This window comes from Hyaena hyaena, unplaced genomic scaffold, assembly GCF_003009895.1.
Source record: "Hyaena hyaena isolate Hyena2069 unplaced genomic scaffold, ASM300989v1 scaffold_55, whole genome shotgun sequence".
Taxonomy (NCBI): domain Eukaryota; kingdom Metazoa; phylum Chordata; class Mammalia; order Carnivora; family Hyaenidae; genus Hyaena; species Hyaena hyaena.
In genome coordinates this window covers 3,814,646-3,833,928 of record NW_024080687.1, presented here as the reverse complement: position 1 = coordinate 3,833,928, position 19,283 = coordinate 3,814,646, and the positions used below count along the sequence as shown (strand labels likewise).

The 19,283-nt window shown below is 57.7% G+C and overlaps 1 protein-coding gene across 1 annotated transcript; it reads left to right on the top strand.

Annotated features, from left to right (window-relative positions):
* Positions 1-827: 827 nt before the first annotated feature.
* VEGFA (vascular endothelial growth factor A) lies at positions 828-19,058 on the top strand. Its single transcript, XM_039231125.1, has 11 exons — positions 828-838; positions 1,232-1,327; positions 2,132-2,219; positions 3,100-3,876; positions 6,902-6,950; positions 10,139-10,335; positions 11,135-11,211; positions 11,539-11,568; positions 13,479-13,550; positions 14,676-14,807; positions 17,298-19,058. The coding sequence occupies exons 1-11, from the start codon at positions 828-830 to the stop codon at positions 17,317-17,319; spliced, it is 1,551 nt and encodes a 516-aa protein (XP_039087056.1). The 3' UTR covers positions 17,320-19,058.
* The last annotated feature ends 225 nt before the right edge of the window (positions 19,059-19,283 follow it).

Sequence of the window (19,283 nt, the reverse complement as noted above, 5' to 3'; positions counted from 1 at the left end):
GACCTTTGGAGGGAGGATGGTGAAATCAAGTTGGGAGGGGATTAAGTCTGTCAGAGGAGAGGGTGCTAGAGAGGCACAATGTGGTCTTATGATTGCTGATTCGCGGTCCAGATTCTGTGTGCTTTGTCCCCTTTTTAGAAGACCCAGGTGTGGCGGGCTCTCAACTGGATGCTCACATGGGCATTGGCTGGGTATTGCATGTCATTACAGTGTACTGTCGGGAAAGCTGGTGACACCACCCTGGGGGTTAACATCCACAGTTGACCCTCCTCTGAGTCACTACCAGGCTGTGTCTCTGAAATGAAGAGTGGGGCTGGGAGACCTCTCCCCACCCCAGTGAAGTGTGCTCAAAAGCCCCTCAGGTCAGGGTGCAGCTCTGCCCCCTCGTTCCCTTGGTTCCCTGGGCCAAGCCCACAGGGGGAACCTCACATAGGTAGCTGAAACACACCTTGCTGAATACCACCAAGGGGGATGTTTGGGTCAGGTTGGGGAGAGTCCTGGGATTATTATGACAATTGACAGCCACCCTTCCCCTTGTTACCCCTCCATCCTCCTCTCAAATTCAGGGTCTTTTACTATGATCTCTTCTTCTGGCCTCTCTAGGGGCCAAGAAGGATGCTGTGGAGAGGGCCAGGGTGAGACGCTACTCGTGCTTCTGGGAGCCCTGGTCCTGGGCTCTGCCTGCTCCTCTGCTCTGCAGGGGTGAGGGAGGGGATCTTTGCCAAAGCCCCCACACATCTTGTGCTCTGGCACCTTTAGAGGTGGGCCAGATTGGAAGGAGGAAATTTAAAGGCTTCCCTTCCATATCCTATGCAGCATCTTGGAGCATGGAGTCTAGGTAAGGAGGGGGGCCCTGAGCCGGCAAATAAACATTTCCTAACTGGAAAAAGACCTCGTCCCTGTGTTGGGGAACCTGCCAGGTGGTGCAGGCAGGACTAGAGGCATGCATGATGGAAAGGGTAGGATGGGATGGGGGTGGGCAGCCCCTCTGCTCATAGGGGCATCAGGACCCTACTCCTGTGGAACTGGGCTACTAAAGAGGTAACCTAGCACCATGTGCTGAGGCAGGGGGTTGGCTGAGTAACCTCCCTGGACCGTTTGGTCAATTTGGGGGAAGTTGTCACAGTCTGGTCCTCAGCCCCGGTACTCACAGAGGCTACATCAGCCCCGGGCCTGGCACTGGCCAGATCTGGGTGAATAATGAGACTGGCTGGTCCCCCTCTTCCCTCAGGTATCAGAACCCCCTCTTTGCTCCCTGGGGGAACCTGGGAGCTGCTGGGTCAAAGCCCAACCAGGAATTTTTCCAGGCTGGTTCCTGTATGCATTGGTGGGGTGGGGGGCCTCAGGGAGCACTTAGGGAAGACCAGAGAAGGTGGGGGAGAAGGGAGCTTTGAAGGAAGTACTGGGGGAAATACGAGAGAGGCTGCCCGCTGGAAGTAGGCAAGGGATACTGGGGGTCTGGGGGTACTGAGGAGAAACCCCAATTCTGTTGAGAAGATGAGCTGAGAGCCTGGGCTGGGGCTGATAGAAGGCTTGGCCCCCAGCCTGGTGGGAGCTCCGGGCAGCTGGCCTACAGACGTTCCTTAGTGTTGGTGAGTAGGTTTGAATCATCACTCAGGCCCTGGCCTCCATCCGCCCCCACCAGCCCCCTGGCCTCAGTTCCCTGGCAACATCTGGGGTGGGGGGGGGAGAGCAGGAACAAGGGCTTCTGTCTGCCCGGCTGCCTCTCCCTTTGGGCTCTGCCAGACTCTGCAGTGTATACGTGGGCTCCAACAGGTCCTCTTTCCTCTGGGCCATTGACTAACACCAGAACCACACGGCTTCCCATTTTCAGCCCCACAAACTTAGTGCCAAATAATTTTCCCTAGGAAAGCCTCCCTGGACACTTCCCAAAGGACCCCAGTCACCCCAGTCTATTGGCTGTAGCTCACTCTGATGTCAGCGGGCCAGATGAGGTCTCCAGATGGGCACACTGTCCGCATGGGTACATCATGTCTCCTGTGCTCAGCATCGGGCTCTCTGCACATGGGTCCATTCGAGTCTGAAACATGCCTCTGTTTGGGAGGTCAGAAACGAGGGAGTCAGGGGTAGTCTCCCTCCACCCTTTTCCCGAAGCCCATTCCCTCTTAAGCCAGAGCTGGGGTGTGCAGGCAGTAGTCACTAGGGGGCGCTCGGCCACCATAGGGAAGCTGGTGAACTTGGGAGAGCAGCGTCTGCGTGTGAGGACGCGTGTGTCAGTGTGAGTGTGTGTGTGTGTGTGTGTGCGGGGGGGCGGGCTGAGAGTGCTGGAGTGGGAAGAAGGCCAGGGGTCACCCCAGGATTCCAATAGATCTGTATGCCCTTCTCCCCACCCGTTCCTGTCCGACTCCCTGCCCGCCCCGACGCCCCTCACTCCAATATTCCCAGTAAAGAAGGAATAGCTCTCGAGCCCTGTCCGCACATAACCTCACTTTCCTGTTCCCTTCCCCCCAATACCGCGCGGGCGTGTGTGTGTGTGTGTGTCTGGGCATAGGGGGGCGGTTGGGTAATTTTCAGGCTGTGAACCTAGATGGGGGTCGAGCTTCCCCTTTACGGGTAGGGGGGCAGGCTTTGCTACACGTCCCAGGGGAAGGCCCGAGGGGCGCGCGGGGTAGCAGAAGAGGCGCCGAGACTGGGCCTGTCCCCGCCCCCAGGGCGTGCCAAGGGCGGGGTCCAGGAGGCGCGGGGCGGGGCTGCCTTATTTTTAAGCGGCCGCTAGTGGTGAGGAGCGCAGAGGCTTGGGGCAACCGGGCTGCGAGGAGGCCGCGGCGCGGGGGGCGAGTGGAGCCGGCGGCAGCGGCGCTGGGTCGGGAGGCGCAGCGGCGAGGCGGACGAACCGGCGGGGTCACTAGCCAGAGGTCTCCGCACTGGAATTTGATATTCATTTATCCAGGGTTTATCCTCCTCCTTTTTTCTTAAGCAATTTTAAATAGCCACATTTCTTCCCCCCCCCCCTCCGTTTTAATTTATTTTTGCTTCCCATTCCCCGCTTAAATCGGGCCGACCGTTTGGGGAGATTGCTCCTTTACTTCCCCAAATCACTTCGGATTTTGGAAACCAGCAGAGAGAAGAAAGAGGTAGCAAGAGCTCCAGAGAGAAGTCGAGGAAGAGAGAGAGACGGGGTCAGAGAGCGCGCGCAGGCGAGCGAGCAACGACAGGGACAGGGGCAAAGTGAGTGACCTGCTTTTGGGGGTGACCGCCAGAGCGCGGCGTGAGCCCTCCCCTTCGGGATCCTGCATCGGACCAGCAGCGCTGACGGACAGACAGACAGACACCGCCCCCCACCCCAGCGCCCACCTCCTGCCCGGCCGGCGGCCGACGGTGGACGCGGCGGCGAGCCGCGGGCAAGAGCCGGAGCCCGCGCCTGGAGGCGGGGTGGAGGGGGTCGGGGCTCGCGGCATTGCAGTGAAACTTTTCGTCCAACTTCTGGGTTGTTCTCGCTCCGGAGGAGCCGTGGTCCGCGCCGGGGCAGCCGAGCCGAGCGGAACCGGGAGAAGTGCTAGCCCGGGCCGGGAGGAGCCGCAGTCGGAGGAGGGGGAGGAGGAAGAAGAGAAGGAAGAGGAGAGGGGGCCGCGGTGGCGACTCGGAGCTCGGAAGCCGGGCTCATGGACGGGTGAGGCGGCTGTGTGCGCAGACAGTGCCCCAGCCGCGCGCGCGACCCAGGCCCTGGCCCGGGCCTCGGCTCCGGGAGGAAGAGGAGCCCGCCTAGGCGCCGAGGAGAGCGGGCCGCCCCGCAGCCCGAGCCGGAGAGGGAGCGCGAGCCGCGCCGGCCCCGGCCGGGCCTCCGAAACCATGAACTTTCTGCTCTCTTGGGTGCATTGGAGCCTTGCCTTGCTGCTCTACCTCCACCATGCCAAGGTAAGCGGCCGTGCCCACCGGGAGTCGCGGGCCGCTTCGAGCGCCTCTCCCGGCTGGGAACGTGCGTGCGAGCGCGCGCGTGGGGGCTCCGTACCCCACGAGGGTCCTTGGGCACCGGGCGCGCGGCTTCCCCCTCAATCCTCTTACGTGTAGGGGGAGGGGGCGCGCGCTAGGTGGGAGGGCACCAGGATAGAATCTCACCGCCCACGCGGGCCCTGCCCACCCACCAGAGTCACCGCACGTACGATCTGGGCCGACCAGCGGAGGGCGGGAGCCTGAGGAGGAGGCCGAGGGGGCTGGGCTTGCGCTGCCGCCGGCGGCTGAAGTTTGCTCCTGGCCGCTGGTCCCCGACGAACTGGAAGTCCGGGCAGCGGGGGCGGGAGCGGGAGCCCAGTGGGCAGGGGGGTGCCCAGACCTTGGACCGAGGGAGGGCTGAGAGCATGGAGGGGGCAGGGCGCGGGCGAGAGAGGGGGCTTGCTGTCACTGCCGCTTGATCTCTTCGGCCTTCGTCACGAGTTTGAGAAAAGTTTCGGGGTAGGTTGCCGAGGGGACCCTCAGTCTCCGCCGGGCCACCTGCGCCAAGGCACCCCCGCCCGTCCCCGCTCGCGTCCCGCTCGGTGTCCGCCCTCCCCCGCCCGGCCGGGCGCGCGCAGCGCGGAGCCGATTACATCAGCCCGGGCCTGGCGGGCCGCGTGTTCCCGGAGCCTCGTCGGCCCGAGCGGGGAGCCCCGGGCGGCGAGCGGCGCCCCTCCCCCCGCCGGCCCTCCGCGGGAAGGTGACCTCTCGAGGTATCCCTAGCCAGAGGATCCGGAGAACCACCCCCCCCCCGCACCCCTCCCCACCGTCCCCAGCCCCAGGCCCTCTCCTGTGCTAGGAGGAATTTCTTGACACCCCTTCCCCATTTCCTCCCTAACGTGGAGAGAAGCCCCTGCCACTCTTCTATTTTCCACTACCCTCTGCCCGAGAAGACCCGTGTAACCCCTTTCCGACCCGAGAGGCCAGGGCATGGATGATCACTGTCAGAGGTCGGGGTGCAGGGGCCCACTCGGGTGCTTTGTCAGACTACCTAAAGTCCAGACTTGGTGACAGTCTGCTTTGCTCCCCTCCCCCACACTTCCGAGCTGTGCCTTTAGCTTTTCTGGGGATGGGCTAAGGGAGGAATTAAAGAGTGTCATTATTCCACTTTACACTTTTTGGAAAAATGGCTTAAATTTTGCTGAGATACGGAGTGTGGGACTAGCTTTCCAGGGACCTTTGGAAGGAGCTCCTGGGGCCTTGCAAACACACTTTGTCCTGGTGAAACGGGGTATTGGAGCAGTAGCAGGTGGTTTTTTGGAACTCCAAACCTGCCCACCCAACTTGCTTCTCAAAGTCACAGAAGGGGTCCTTTATGCTCTTCTCATGTACCTTCCCTCAGCCAGAGTCCCCTTGGAGAGAGGCAGAAGGAGGGAAATGGGCTGGGGTCCCTGCTGCCGCTCTGAGTTCCTCAGACCCTGGCACAAAGGCCTTGGCTTCAGGCCTCCAAGGGAGGGGGGAGGGGGAAGAGTGGCAGCCTGGCCACACTGTGACCTTCAGAGGCCCCCAGAGAAGGGCACCTGGCCCCTCCCTGCCTAGAACCACCTCTCCCAGTGCCCCCTGGCCTTGGAGGGGGTTAAAAGTTCCTGTCCCCTTTCCTTGTTCGGGACCCGGAGGAGGGGAGGACATAGGGAGAATGGTGGCAGAAGGAAACCAGAGGGTATCGTTGAGATGGGTGAGTCAAAGCAGAGACTCCAGGGGGTCCCTGAGGGAGAGCCTCAGTGGAAGGCTATCCAGCTGGGATCCTGGAAACTGTTATCTGACCTTGGCCCTAAAGGCAAGGCTGGGGGATCTGTGGTGCATTGGGGATGTGTGGGAAGGAGACAGACAGACAGTGAGACTGTCAGGAGGGTCTGCAGTTCCGTGGGCTAGAGTACTGTTCTGCTGGTGGGGATCTGCCCCCAAAGAAGGGCAAGGGAGGTGGGCAGCTGGTGAGAACCGAAGGCCCCCCTTGAAGGGCTGCGAGAAGCCTTAGCTCCTAGCTGTCAGGTCCACATGGTTGGGCTTGTTGACCTTCACAGCTTGTGGGGAGGGGAGGAATGATCTGGTGGGGGTGGGGAGGGGTGGGGAGGATTGGGGAAGCCTCAGGCCTAGGAAGTGCAGGGGGCCCCCTAGGGGCTGGGCAGTGCTAAGGCATAGAAGACTTTCCTGGTTGCATTTGAGGAGAGCGCTCAGCCAGGTGAGAGGGACTTGGGACCCCCCTCAGTCTGAGAGGGAGAAGAAACCAGAGAATGAGGTGGAGAGTGTGAGGCTTGGGGCTTTGGGGACACATTCAGGCCCTGGGGAGGTTTGAGTGCTGGGCGAAATGGGCTCTCCCCTCCCACAGGGTTTCCCTCCCTGGTCTTACCCTCTAGGCAACCTGCGGGCTTGCTGAATATACCTGAGGATATTTGCTGAAAGTCCAGAGGAAGGAGGAGTTTGGATGGGGGAGGGTGGTTGGCGCCCTTCGTTCCTCTGCACCCCCCTCCCTCCCCAGCACCAGCTCACCCTGGTATTTGTCATGTCAGCAGGAGAAGGTCACCATGTTGTTTTTCTCGCCCCCAGTCCTTCTTCCTGCCCCAGTCCAAATTTGTCCTCCTCTTTGACCTTAATACTTACCGTGGCTTTGGACCAGGGAGTCAGGGGTCTGAGAAAATTAACTTAACTCAGCAATGGGCCCGATGTGGGGAGAGGGGAGGGTAATCTGGAAGAAGGGGCAGGGACCTGGACAGCACAGCATTCTGGTGTTTTTCTCCTGTGTTTTTGAGTTTCCCCCTCCCCATATCGGGTTAGTCTTTCTCTTCCTTCAGAATTGGAGCAGTGCAGGGGTGGTGGGCATGCTCTGTGCTGCGGGGAGCCGTGCAGGTGTTCCTCTCGGCAGCCTTGGAGAAGCCAGAGGCTGCTGGCTGGGTGCGTGGCCGGGCCTTTGCATCCCTGCTCATGCCTGTGCCTTGCTTTGTTTTGTCCTCAGTGGTCCCAGGCTGCGCCCATGGCAGATGGAGAGCACAAACCCCACGAAGGTGAGTCCCCCCGGCTCTTGCATGGAGCACCCTGCCTCCCCAGGGGATGGGTGGGGAGGACCGATTCCTTCTTTTCAGGTCTTTGGGGGTAGGAAGGGGTGCAGGGATGGGGATCAAGAAGGGAAGAGGGAGAGCACCATGAGAGGAACCCTTCGTTCTGGAGGACTCTCTGTCCTAGTCAGGTCTCTGCTAGAAATAGGACTTGTTGCCTTTTCCTTCTGCTCCTTCCAGTATAATTTTACTTGGAGGGGCAGCTGTGAGCACAGACCAGGAAGGCAGGGTTCAAAGGTCCCAGGTGTCGAGGGAGGGGTCCCTTGTCCCACCTGCCTCCCGGGGAGGACAGATATTCTCTGTCACATCCAACCCAGCAGTGTCACACCTGTGGGGCCCACGTGGAGGGTGCTGTGACCCTTGCTGTCCAGTGAACTAGCTGTGCATGAGCTGGAGGGGCAGGGGGCTCAACCTCGTGGGACTTCTCCCCGCAGTCTGCATTCCTTAGAGGGTAGAGAGAAGGCCCTACGGTCTCCTCTGCCCTCTGGGTGGGATAGGTTTGGGTGCTGTGAACTTCCCTCCTGGGCCAGCAGAGGGCTGGCTGTAGCTCCCAGGTGCCCCGCCCCCTGCCCAACTAGAGTCCGCCTGCCTTTTGTTCCTCTGTGGTTTGGAGCCGGGACCCTCCCTTTTCTCCAGGGAAGCCCTGGCTCTCCCCCAACACCGAATGTGGCCTCTGCTTCAGCCCAGGGGAGGAATGCCCGATGCCACTCCCCCAGCTACTCACCTCTGAGGAGAGAAGGCCCTGGGGTCTTCCTCTGGGCGAGTTTTCCTGACCCAAATCCAGCCCGTGGCCCAGGGTAGTGGCCAGGGGCGGTGTTTGCACTCCCTGGGCCCGTGGAGATGCCCAGCCGGTTCTGCCTCCTTCACTCAGGAGCTCTTTCCTTGGCCCAGGGCCTGGCTTCCCAGCCAGTCCTCGGCCTGTGCCCCTCACAGCCCCTGGCTCCCAGTGTGCGCCCACCTCCTGGTGGTCTCTGGTGGTCTCTGTGGTCTGGGAGAGGCAAGACAAATGGTCTTTGTTTGCTTGGCGGAAAAGATTGTCTTCAAGAAATGAGGGAAAGCAAGACAGCTTGATGTTGGAGTAGACGTGTGTCTGTGGCCTGGGCAGAAGTGGCCTGGGCAGAAGCAGGACAGCTTTCCTTGGAGGTAGTGGCAGGGGTGTGGAGGGTATAGGTGAGGTTCCCCCCTCTCCCTCCCTCCTATGGCCCTTGGGGATTCCAGGGAGCTTTTCCAAGGAATTCCTCTCCTGGGTCTACCTTCAGCTACCTTCAGCTACCAGCTGCTACAGCCCAGGCCAGACCTTTCTGCTTTTCTATTGTGGATGGGGCCCCAAACCTGGCCACCCCTGTCCCCAACCATGACACGGTGTCGGGTCGAGAACTCTTCAGTCATCTTCCTTGTAGACTTGGCTTAGAAAAGGGCTTCTTCAGATCCCTGGTCTCATTTATACTCTTTTTTGACGATGCTTTCCCTTAACCCTTTCTGAGGGTGGAGGAGAATTCTCTGCCTGTTGTCTGCATAGGGGAAGTAGACCTCAAGCAAGGCCAGGGACTGTCCTGCTTTTTTCACACCTGTGGCCTTCCCCTCAGCTCCCAAATTTTTCCCAACCCACCTATTTTTTATATACCCCTCACCCCTTCTCCTCAGGGCTCCTCTTCCTTTTCCCTCTGGAGGGAGGGGGAGGCTAGGGGGTTGCCCTTCACATGCCTTGCTGAGGTTCCAGACTGTTACCTGGGCTGAGAAAGGGTGCTTATTCACAGGGGCTGGAAATGGAAGATAAAACCCCACACTTCAGCCTCAGTCTCAGTGTCTTTAAACATGCTCCCCCTTCCCCAAACCCACTTACACAGACATGTAGTCTGAGGCCCGGAGAGGGAGGGACTGGCCCAAGGTCACACCACATCATGGCCCGAGCCTGGACTTCTTCATGGGCTGGGTGCTGCTCTTTCTTCTTGTGTAGAGGAAAGACATTTCAGGGACAGGATTACTATGTGGTGTGTGTGTGTGTGTGTGAGAGAGAGAGAGAGAGAGAGAGAGAGAGAGGCAGGCTGGGCCACAATTTGGAGTCCTCAGTCCAGGTCCTGAGAGTATCCATTCTCAAGGACCCCGCCCCTGTGGCCTAGAATTACCCCTTCATGCTCCAGTGCACCCTGGGCTCCACGGCCAGCCTGGGAAGCTGTCTTTACCCTGCTTCTCCCTCCAGATCAGCTTCTAGAAATGCTCCATAGCTGCAGTGGCAGCACCGTTTTTTCCATGATGCAAGCAGTTTGCCCTCTTGGGCGGGGCTGTCGGTGGCCGGCAGGGCCTGTGTAGTGTGCCCACCCACTGCTACCTGCCGATTCCGGGCAGGCCCAGACCCTGAGGTGATGTTCACTGCTTCCCTGGCCCGTGTCTGGGAGGGAGTCTGGCAGGTGACACAGTGCCCCCTCTGATGCTGCCCCTCTGTTTTCACGTGATGTTGCTTGCCTTGGGAAGGCTTTGATGTCAGAACTGATTTTAACTCTACCGCTTCGTGGAAGTGTGGCCTTGAAGTGAGTTACTCAGCCTCTCTGAACCTCCAGTTCCCTCTTGGTAAAATGGGCTTCCTGCTGGAACCTCATGGTATCATGCGGGGAGAATTGTCCGCCACGAAAACTGCACTACACGTTGCTCAGCATATAATAAGTGCTCATTAAATGGCTGTTGTGTATGGTGCATGGTATGGCAGAGGTTGTAGGGAAATAGGGAGTAGGTTTGTCAAGCTGGCTGCTGCTCCTTTCACGGGCAGCTTAGGTCACCCCTCAACAATTAAACTCTTACCTGAACTGTGTTGTTGGCATTGGGGTTGACCTAGGACTTGGCTCAGCTGTCATGGCGAGGCAGCGGGATCAGATGGGGCAGGTCTTCTCTGTCAGAACCTGACAGCCTTGTGTGATCTTTGGGCTAAAACCAGACCTTCATCAGTGCTGATGGTGGAAAGCTTAGGGAAGGGTGTCAACCACAGCTGGAGGGGCTTACGTTAGAGTTTTGGAAGGACTGGCCCGAAAGCGGGTACCTCTCAGGGGAGCCATGAGGAGTGGTCTTCCAAAGCTGGGTGGAGATGGTAGCTGGCCATCTCTTGTGTGACCCGCGGGGCTCATGTGTCACCCCATCCCATGCAGTGGTGAAGTTCATGGATGTCTACCAGCGCAGCTACTGCCGTCCCATCGAGACCCTGGTGGACATCTTCCAGGAGTACCCTGACGAGATCGAGTACATCTTCAAGCCATCCTGCGTGCCCCTGATGCGATGCGGGGGCTGTTGCAATGACGAGGGCCTGGAGTGTGTGCCCACCGAGGAGTTCAATATCACCATGCAGGTGGGCATCAGTAGGGGGTGGGGGTGGGAGAGGGGGTCAGACTTGGGGAACAGGTGGTCCCCGGCCCTTTGCTGGGCAGCTCTTGAGAGGAGGAGCCAGACTTGACTTGCTCCGCTCCTGCCCCTGAGTTGGTCATAGGGACGTGTGGGGAGTCTTGTCCTCTTTGGAGAAAAAGGTGCCAACGTTTCTCAGTCCTGGGTTCCCAGCAAATCCCTACCACCTCCTTCTCCTCCCTGACCTTTGCCCCTGGGCTCTGGAGGGGCTGACACCGGTGACAGGAACCCTTCTCTTCCTCTCTTGGAGGAAGAGGGCCCTTCCTCCCTAGGGGCTCTGTTTGGAAAACTGGATGAGCCTGGCGCATGGAGAGTTGTAAAAGCCACTCATTTGGTGCTTCCCGGTGACAGGGCACCTCTCAGCTTGAACGGGGTGGGAGGGAGCTCTGAGACCCCAGGGAGGGTGGTTCTTGGGTAGCTACTAGCGGTTGGGGTAAAGCCTAGAGGCGATAAAAGGAGGGGAGGGATTGGGACCTGCAAGAACCCAGGACCTGAATCCCAGCCTGGCCAACCCGTGCAGCCACGTCTGCCCTCAAGAAGAGCAGGGGCTCCCTGAGGTCAGCAGGAGTGGGGGACGGGGTGGGCCCGAGGCTCTTTCTGGCAGAGCCCCTGGTCCTTCCTTCCTCTATCTGCCACCCCTGCTCTGTAGAACCTCTGGGTGCTGAGTGGCAAGAGCCATGGGGTGTCCCCTCTGGGTATGGCTGGCTGGGTCACTAACCTCTGTGATCTGCTTCCTTTCCCTCTAGATTATGCGGATCAAACCTCATCAAGGCCAGCACATAGGGGAGATGAGCTTCCTACAGCACAGCAAATGTGAATGCAGGTGAGGATGGGTTCATGGATGCGGCCATGTGGCAAGTGGTGGTGGGGTTAAAAGCATGTTTCACTTTTTGGCCCGTTTCCACCTTCCAACTGTGGAACCTTGGGCTATTTTAATTTTACTTCACCGTGCCTCAGTTTCTACATCTGGAAATGGGCACAGTCATGCGATCGATGTACCTCATAGCATTGTTAGAAGGATTCAACACGTTATTTTGCGTTTAGAGATTAAAACTGCATTGATGTGTCATAGGAGTGTGTTACTTTTCTTGTTGTTATCATCATCATCTGAACTCCTCTGTTTTCTTCTCTTTTTCTCTGCCCGCTGCAGACCAAAGAAAGATAGAGCAAGGCAAGAAAAGTAAGTGGCCATGACTTTAGCTCCTCTTCCTCTCCTTGGCTGGTTATCTTGATTTGGCGTTCTTGGCTTCCTCTCTCGGGGGTGGGAGGACTGGGGGAGGCTGATGGCTTCACTGGGTCAGGGAGTTGGCCTCACGCAGACTTGTGGTGGTAGTAGTGGGATTGAGCAAACTCGAGGATTATGGCTCTAGAATTAGGGACAAAACCCAGCCTGAAGCCTGGAGCTTCCTTTGGAAGAGACAACGCATTCCAGGTCTCCGGGGTCAGTTCTGGCCAGGACTTGCAGCTTTGATGTGTTGGCGGGGGCAGCTTGGACACCGGCTCCCCGGCCGGCTCTAGTCTCCCGTCACCCACAGCAGGGAGAGGGAGTAGGTGGCAGAGAGACCAGCTTTTGTGTGTCAGAGGAAACAGCCACTTATGGTGGCTGCTGTGGTGGCGTGGTTGGACTTGGGACCGGCCGAGATGTTTTCCTGGTGATGCCCTCCTGCAGCAGTGGGGCAGACCAGAGACACTCAGTCCTCCCGGCCAGGGAGAAACGAGTTGAATGTTGGTCATTTTCTGACGCTTCTAGTTGCTCAGGGTGGAGGGTTGGGTCAGGATGGAGCGGGGGTGCATAGTCTGGGGGCAGTGAGCCTTCCAGAGCGGGTGAGCAACCAGCAAGCAGGGCGAGCCTGCAGGGAAAGAGAATGAGAGAGAGTACCTGTGCCCTTCCTTCCCCCACCTCACCATCCCATCTGCCTCCAAAGCTCTAGGGACATAGGAACCCCTAGACCCCAAGCCCTTACCTCTTCCCCAAGTCCCCAACTTCCAGAATTGCTGTAGCTACCAGAGCAGTGATTTGGGACAGTAGGGTCAGAGAGAGAGAGAGAGAGAGAGAGAGAGTTTGTATGTGTGTAGACCTTCCTCTTTCCCAGTGCTTTCTCCCGGGGGGAATAGTCTGGCCCCCTCTCCTCAGTGCCTTCCCCTCATTTCTTCCCCTGTGGCAGACATTCTGGGCATCCTCTGGCCTGGCAGGTGTGGAGAGCGCCGGTTCCCTTGAGGGGGACAGGCTTCAGCCTGCCCCCCATGCCGGTTTCCCAAATGCGTGCTTTGCCCACAGGGAGAGTGGGGGGCTCGCCTGGTCTCGGAAGAGAGTCTGGTGAGATGGTGTACAGGCTTTGACAGGCTGGGGAGAGAACTCCCTGCCAAATAACTCCCAGGCTCCTCCTCCCATGCCTCCCTAACCCCCCCCCCCACCTGCCTGGGGCTCTGAGGGCACCCATCCCCGCCTCTCAGCCCAGGCTATGGCTGGGCAGGCTGGCGCCTTTCATGTGCCGCCCTTGGTCTTAAGCCAGCTCCCAATGTAGCTGCTCCCCCACACTGGGATTTGCAGAGGTGGGGCCCCTGGAGGGACCCCTTAGCTATTGCACTTGGAAATGAAGGCAGAAGGTGTCTGAAGCATAGCCTGCACTGCCCCCCCACCCCCTGCCCCCATCATGTCAGGTCTCTGACCTCCCCAAACTCTAGCCTACCTTTTATAGCCCCTGACCTTCAGAGTCACACGTGTACAGGGTTGCTGGGCAAAGAGCCTGCCCATGGGGCTTTGTCCCCTGCCTGGGACCAGGAGCTATCGTGAGAATGTAGGCCTTTGGGGCCTGAGCCCTCCGCCCAGCCTCTGCTCCCCACTCAAAGCATTGCCTGAGGCTGGGTTGGCCACCCCAGGATGGCTGAAATGAGAAGGAGCCATTGAGTGTCTGCTGCCCCGGCCAGTGTGTGTGTGTGTACGTGTACAAGCTCTTTCCTGGAGTCCGCCAGCCTCCCACCGCCTCGTTCCAGGGAGTGTGTCCTGAACCCTGCCCTCCTCACTGCTTCTTTTCCTCTCCCCTTCCCCCTCGCTCTCTCTTTGTCTGTCTCTGTTTTTTTATTTTCCAGAAAATCAGTTCGAGGAAAGGGAAAGGGGCAAAAAAGAAAGCGCAAGAAATCCCGGTATAAATCCTGGAGCGTGTACGTGGTGCCTCCGCTGTCTCATTGCCTGGAGCCTCCCTGGCCCCCAATCAAAGCCCCGCCTGCAGGACCCCCTAACTCTGCCCCCGCCTTCCTCTCCCGGCTTTCCTCCTCCTCTCCCCCCCAGTGTCTCTCTCTCACTCTCGCTCCACTAATTGGCACCAGTGGCTAGATTTGGTGGTGGTGTTGCTGGTCTGGGGTTGGGGTGGGCAGGTGGGCAGAGCGGGCCTGGAGGATTCAGGGAGGGGACGCCGGCTTGGCTGGGCACCACCTTTCTCTCACCCACTGGGCACTGGTGGCGGGCCCACGTTGGCACGGGTGCCAGGCGCTGGTGCCTGCTCACCCAACTGGTTTCCACTGCTCCAGGCTTTTGCACTTGTCTGGAAGGTGAGGGTGGTGGGGAGGGCAGACGTGGCATGAGGAAGGGGCGCGAGTGATGCGAGGCAGCTTGCTGTCATCTGAGGGTGGGGGTCAGGCACCATATGGTGGCCCCTTCTCATGGATTTGGGGCCTCTGGAGGGGAGCCCTCTATTCTGGTCGAACCCACGGCACCCACAGAAACCTCCCTGTCGGTTTGGAGGCTCTTCCTCTGGGTTGGAGGCTGCGGTGGGCCCTTGGGTCACCGGTGGCCTGGTTGAGGACACTGCCTCTGGGCTTGGCCTGCTGACACCGCCCCCTTCAGCCCACCTTCGGTGGCGGGGCCTGGGCACAAGTCCTTGCACAGGGAGAAGGCGGCTCAGGATGCTGTCGCCAGCAGGTGGAGAGCCAACGTGTGCTCTGTCTGCAGCAGTGGCTGTTGGGGCCCTGTGGCTCATGACTCGTACTTGTCCCTGGGGACAGTAGTCTCCTTATGGTGGCCCTCTCCTTGCACTCTCTGCCCATCTATATGTCTGCCTCTTCCTGCAGGCAGGCTTCCTAGCCAGTGCTGCCTCTTTTCCGCCGCTCTCTCTGTCTTCTGCTGCAGCACTTGGATCCTTCCAGGGCATGGAAGGGTATGGGGGCCAACGAGCTGGGTGGGGGTGCAGCTGCAGACTGTTAGGGGGTGTTGCATGGTTTGTTTGTTTTTTTTTTCTCTCTCTCTGCTGATGCTCTAGCTTAGATGTCTTTCCTTTTGCCTTTTTGCAGTCCCTGTGGGCCTTGCTCAGAGCGGAGAAAGCATTTGTTTGTACAAGATCCGCAGACGTGTAAATGTTCCTGCAAAAACACAGACTCGCGTTGCAAGGCGAGGCAGCTTGAGTTAAACGAACGTACTTGCAGGTTGGTTCCCAGAGGGGGAGCGAGGCAGAGAGGGGCTTCACACAGAGACGGGGAGAGAGAGGAAGAGAGAGAGCGCATGCATGCGCGTCCGAGAGGGGCCTGCTGCTTGCTCGGCTTCTAGCTGCCTGCCTGGTGACTGACCTCTGCCTTCTCTGCTCACTCGCGAGGCCCCTGTGGGGGGCAGCTGGCGCCCGCCAGGCCTGGGAGGGCCTGTTCGGAGGTCTCCCTGCTTGCCTGAGGGGGCAGGCTGGTGTGGCTTCATGTGACGGTGTGGACGCAGGCTGAGTGTTGTGTTCTGTGGTCCTGCGGTGTCCTGTGGTGGCTGTTGGTCCTGATGTTGTTACGACTACCTTTGCTACTAATATCGAGGGCCCTCCTTGGTGTGGGGGACGCTGCCGTCTACCAAGCGCAAATGCTCTCTGGGGCCTCGCCACCACCCTCTGAAGTCTGCACCGCTGGGCTTCTCATCCCTTCAGTGTCTCACACGGGGCAAGTCTGGTCCCTCCTAGACTCGGGTCCCAGACAGCACGGGCTCTGGCTGTTGGTTTAGGGTGGGTAAGAGATCTAACATCTGGGGACGCTAGATACCTCTAATACTCTAGTAGTCACGGCGACAACCCCAAACAGCCCACACATTTCCAAACACCCCCAGGATGGGGTGGGGGTGGGGTGTGTCCACTTTCCTTTTTATTTTATTTTTATTTTTAATGTTTTTTATTTATTCTTGAGAAAGAGAGAGCAGGAGAGGGGCAGAGAGAGAGGGAGACACAGAATCCGAAGCAGGCTCCAGGCTCTGAGCTGTCCGCACAGAGCCTGACACGGGGCTCAAACTCGTGAACCACAAGATCATGACCCGAGCCGAAGTCTGACGCTCAGCCAACTGGGCCACCCAGGCGCCCGCTCATGCCCACTTTCCTAACATTAGATTGTGAACTCCTGACAGCAGGGCCTGGCTTTTAGTCCCCTGGGTGAGCCTCCAGGCATCTGTACCACTGTCCTTTGACCTCAGTGAGCACCTAGAAAGTGTCAAGTGTGCAAGTGAATACATGACTGAGTTCAGGGGTAAGGACAGGAGCACAGAGCCGTGACGGGTTGACTGGCAATCTTTTGATGCCTTGAATGGACTTTCTACCAGTCTGGCCTATGCTCAAAGGCTGGGAGCCCTCTGGGCCAGTGTAAGCCTTGCCTAGTGGGGGGCTTAAAGGAGGTTCTTCGGCAGTGTCAGGGTGTCCCCAGCTAGTCCTGATGTTCCATTAACAAAGTTCTTGGACTGTGGCTGCCTCCCCTACCCCACCCCCCTGCCATGTTCCCGTGGCTTGTATATGTTCTGGGGGCGCTGGGGACCAGGCCCTGGGGTGTTGTTGCAAACTTCTGTCTGTCTTGGTAGTATGTGAAGACAAGAAGTGTATATGAGTGCTGGGCTTGGGCTCTGCCCACCTCCAGGGCCCGATGAGGGGTCTCCACATGCCCCAGGGGCCTCGGGATGATAAGGGATTTGTCATTTTAGGATTTCTGTGGTGATGATTCAGCAGAGAGATGTCTGGGCTGGGGTGTCTGAAGTGACCTAGGGGCTGACAGAAGTCACCCCAACCTCCAGAGACCTCCCCCGCATGGGGGAGCTTCAGCACCCCAAATTGGAGCCTTAGGATCCTCATTCCCAGGCTCTCAGAAGGGCAGGGCCTGTCCTGATCTCTCATGGTAGAGAAGGTAAACGGCCATCAGCCCAGGAGCAGGGGCATGACAAGGAAGTTCTTGGCATCCCCTCTGTTTCCGAAGGGAGCTTTCACAGCCGATGATCAGCTCTCCCCCACCATCAATGACATAGCATGTCGGAAAGGAGGGGAGGCCTGGTACCTGGGGCATGTTGCCACTGGCAAGCCCAAGAAAGATGGTGCCTGCAGCCGAGGCCTGGACAGGAGGGCGTGGTGATGGGAGATGTGTCCCTCGCCACCTCTCACCTCTCTGGCTCCCGCGCCCTTGGGAGCCTCACTTTCCCCGGGGCAGCCCCGCCCCTTGATCGCCCCGCCCCCTGCTCGCCCCGCCCCGCCCCGCCCCTTGCTCGGGGTCCTCTCCCTGCCCTCTTCCCCCAGCCAGCCCTACGGAGGCAGGGCTGACATACCTTGTCCTGGTCCTGAGGGGACTTTTTGCTGACTAACTCGTCCGCCTTTGGTCACCACTAGCTCTGAAATGTCAAGCAGGGACTGTTCTTTAGTTCGTGCTCATTTGTCGCCTGTGATGAAATGTCCCCTCGTCCTTGTCTGGTCTCCCCTAGACTGTAAGCTCTGGAGGGCAGATGGGAGTTCTGGACGGAGCTACTGCCCCAGCGGGGCCTCCGTGGGCAGGGGCTGGCTCTCCCCTCGCGCAGAACCACGCTTTCACTTCCTGTCTGCTGCAGGGCGTCGGGCTCCCAGGACCGGGAGGCCGCCTGCCTCACCACCGTGCCCCCTCGCCCGGCTGTAACCCCCGGCCTCTGTCTCCCATCTCCCGCAGATGTGACAAGCCCAGGCGGTGAGCAGGGCTGGACGAAGGAGCCTCCCTCAGGGTTTCGGGAACCAGACCTCTCACCAGGAAAGACTGATACCGAACGACTGACTCAGAAGCCACGCCGCCGCCGCCGCCGCCACCACCACACCGCCGTCACCACCAACAGAACAATCCTGAATCCAGAAACCTGAAATGAAGGAAGAGGAGACTCTGCGCAGAGCACTTTGGGGCCGGAGGGCGAGACTCCGGCAGAAGCATTCCCGGGCAGGTGACCAAGCACGGTCCCTCTTGGAACTGGACCGCCATTTTATTTTTCTTGCTGCTAAATCACCGAGCCCGGAAGCTTAGAGAGTTTTATTTCTGGGATTCCTGTAGACACACCCACCCACATACATAACATTTATATATATATATATTATATATATAAAAATAAATATATATATTTTATATATATATAAAATATATATATTCTTTTTTTAAATTAACATTGCTAATGTTATTGGTGTCTTCACTGGATGTATTTGACTGCTGTGGACTTGAGTTGGGAGGAGAATGTCCCCACCCAGATCCCAACAGGGAAGAGGATGGGAGGAGAGACTCTGGCTTGATCTTCTGGTCCCTCTTGGGAAGGCGGGGGTCCCCTCCCCTGCCCAGGAGCGTGCACGGCCAGGGCACGGGGGCACATATGGCCTGCTTTTGGGAACACCGACAAACCCAGCCCTGGCCCCAAGCCTCTACCCTGAGTCACATGGACAGACGACAGGTACAGGGACGAGCACGCTGGCTCTGCCCAGGAGTTTGGGGAGCCTCAGGACACTGCTGTACTTTGGGGATCCTCTCCACATGCTGCACGGGCGCCTGGCCCCCAGGGGCACTGCCCAGAAGATTCAGGAGACCGGGCAGCCTTCACCCAGTCTCCACTTGCTCCTGAGATGCCCAGGAGGCCGCTGACACATGTCTTGGCAAAGAGAAGAGAGACGTTGGTGGAGGAAGGGCCGCCTGGTGACAGCTTGTCCTCCAAGGGCCTCCTGCCTTGGCCTTCTCCCAGACCCCCTTCCCGGGTGCAGCCCCGGAGGGCCTGATGTCCTCAGACCATTGAAACCACTAGTGCTGTCCCGCCCCCCCAGGAGACCTGGCTCTGTGTGTGTGAGTGGTCAACCTTCCTCGTCCCTAGACCCGACCCTTCCCGCGGCACAGAGAGACAGGGCAAGATCCACGTGCCCACCGTGGAGGCAGAGAAAAGAGAAAGTGTTTTATATATGATACTTATTTAATATCCCTTTTTAATTAGAAATTAAAACAGTTAATTTAATTAAAGAGTAGGGTTTTTTTCAGTATTCTTGGTTAATATTTAATTTCAACTATTTATGAGATGTATCTCTCTCTGGCTCTCTCGCGCGCTCTTATTTGTACTGGTCTTTGTGTATAAAATTCATGTTTCCAATCTCTCTTTCCCTGATCGGTGACAGTCTCTAGCTTGTCCTGAACAGATATTTAATTTTGCTAACGCTCAGCTCTGCCCTCTCCTTTCCCCTGGTTCCCCACCACACATTCCTTTGAAATAAGGTTTCAATATACATCTACATACTATATATATATTTGGCAACTTGCGTTTGTGTGTATATATATATATATATATATATATGTTTATGTATATATGTGATTCTGATAAAATAGGCATTGCTATTCTGTTTTTTATATGTAAAAACAAAACAAGAAAAAATAGAGAATTCTACATACTAAATCTCTCTCCTTTTTTAATTTTAATATTTGTTATCATTTATTTATTGGTGCTACTGTTTATCCGTAATAATTGTGGGGGAAAAAGATATTAACATCACATCTTTGTCTCTAGTACAGTTTTTCGAGATATTCCGTAGTACATATTTATTTTTAAACAACAACAAAGAAATACAGATATATCTTAAAAAAAAAAAAAGCATTTTGTATTAAAGAATTTAATTCTGATCTCAAAGCTCCTCCTGGTTTCTC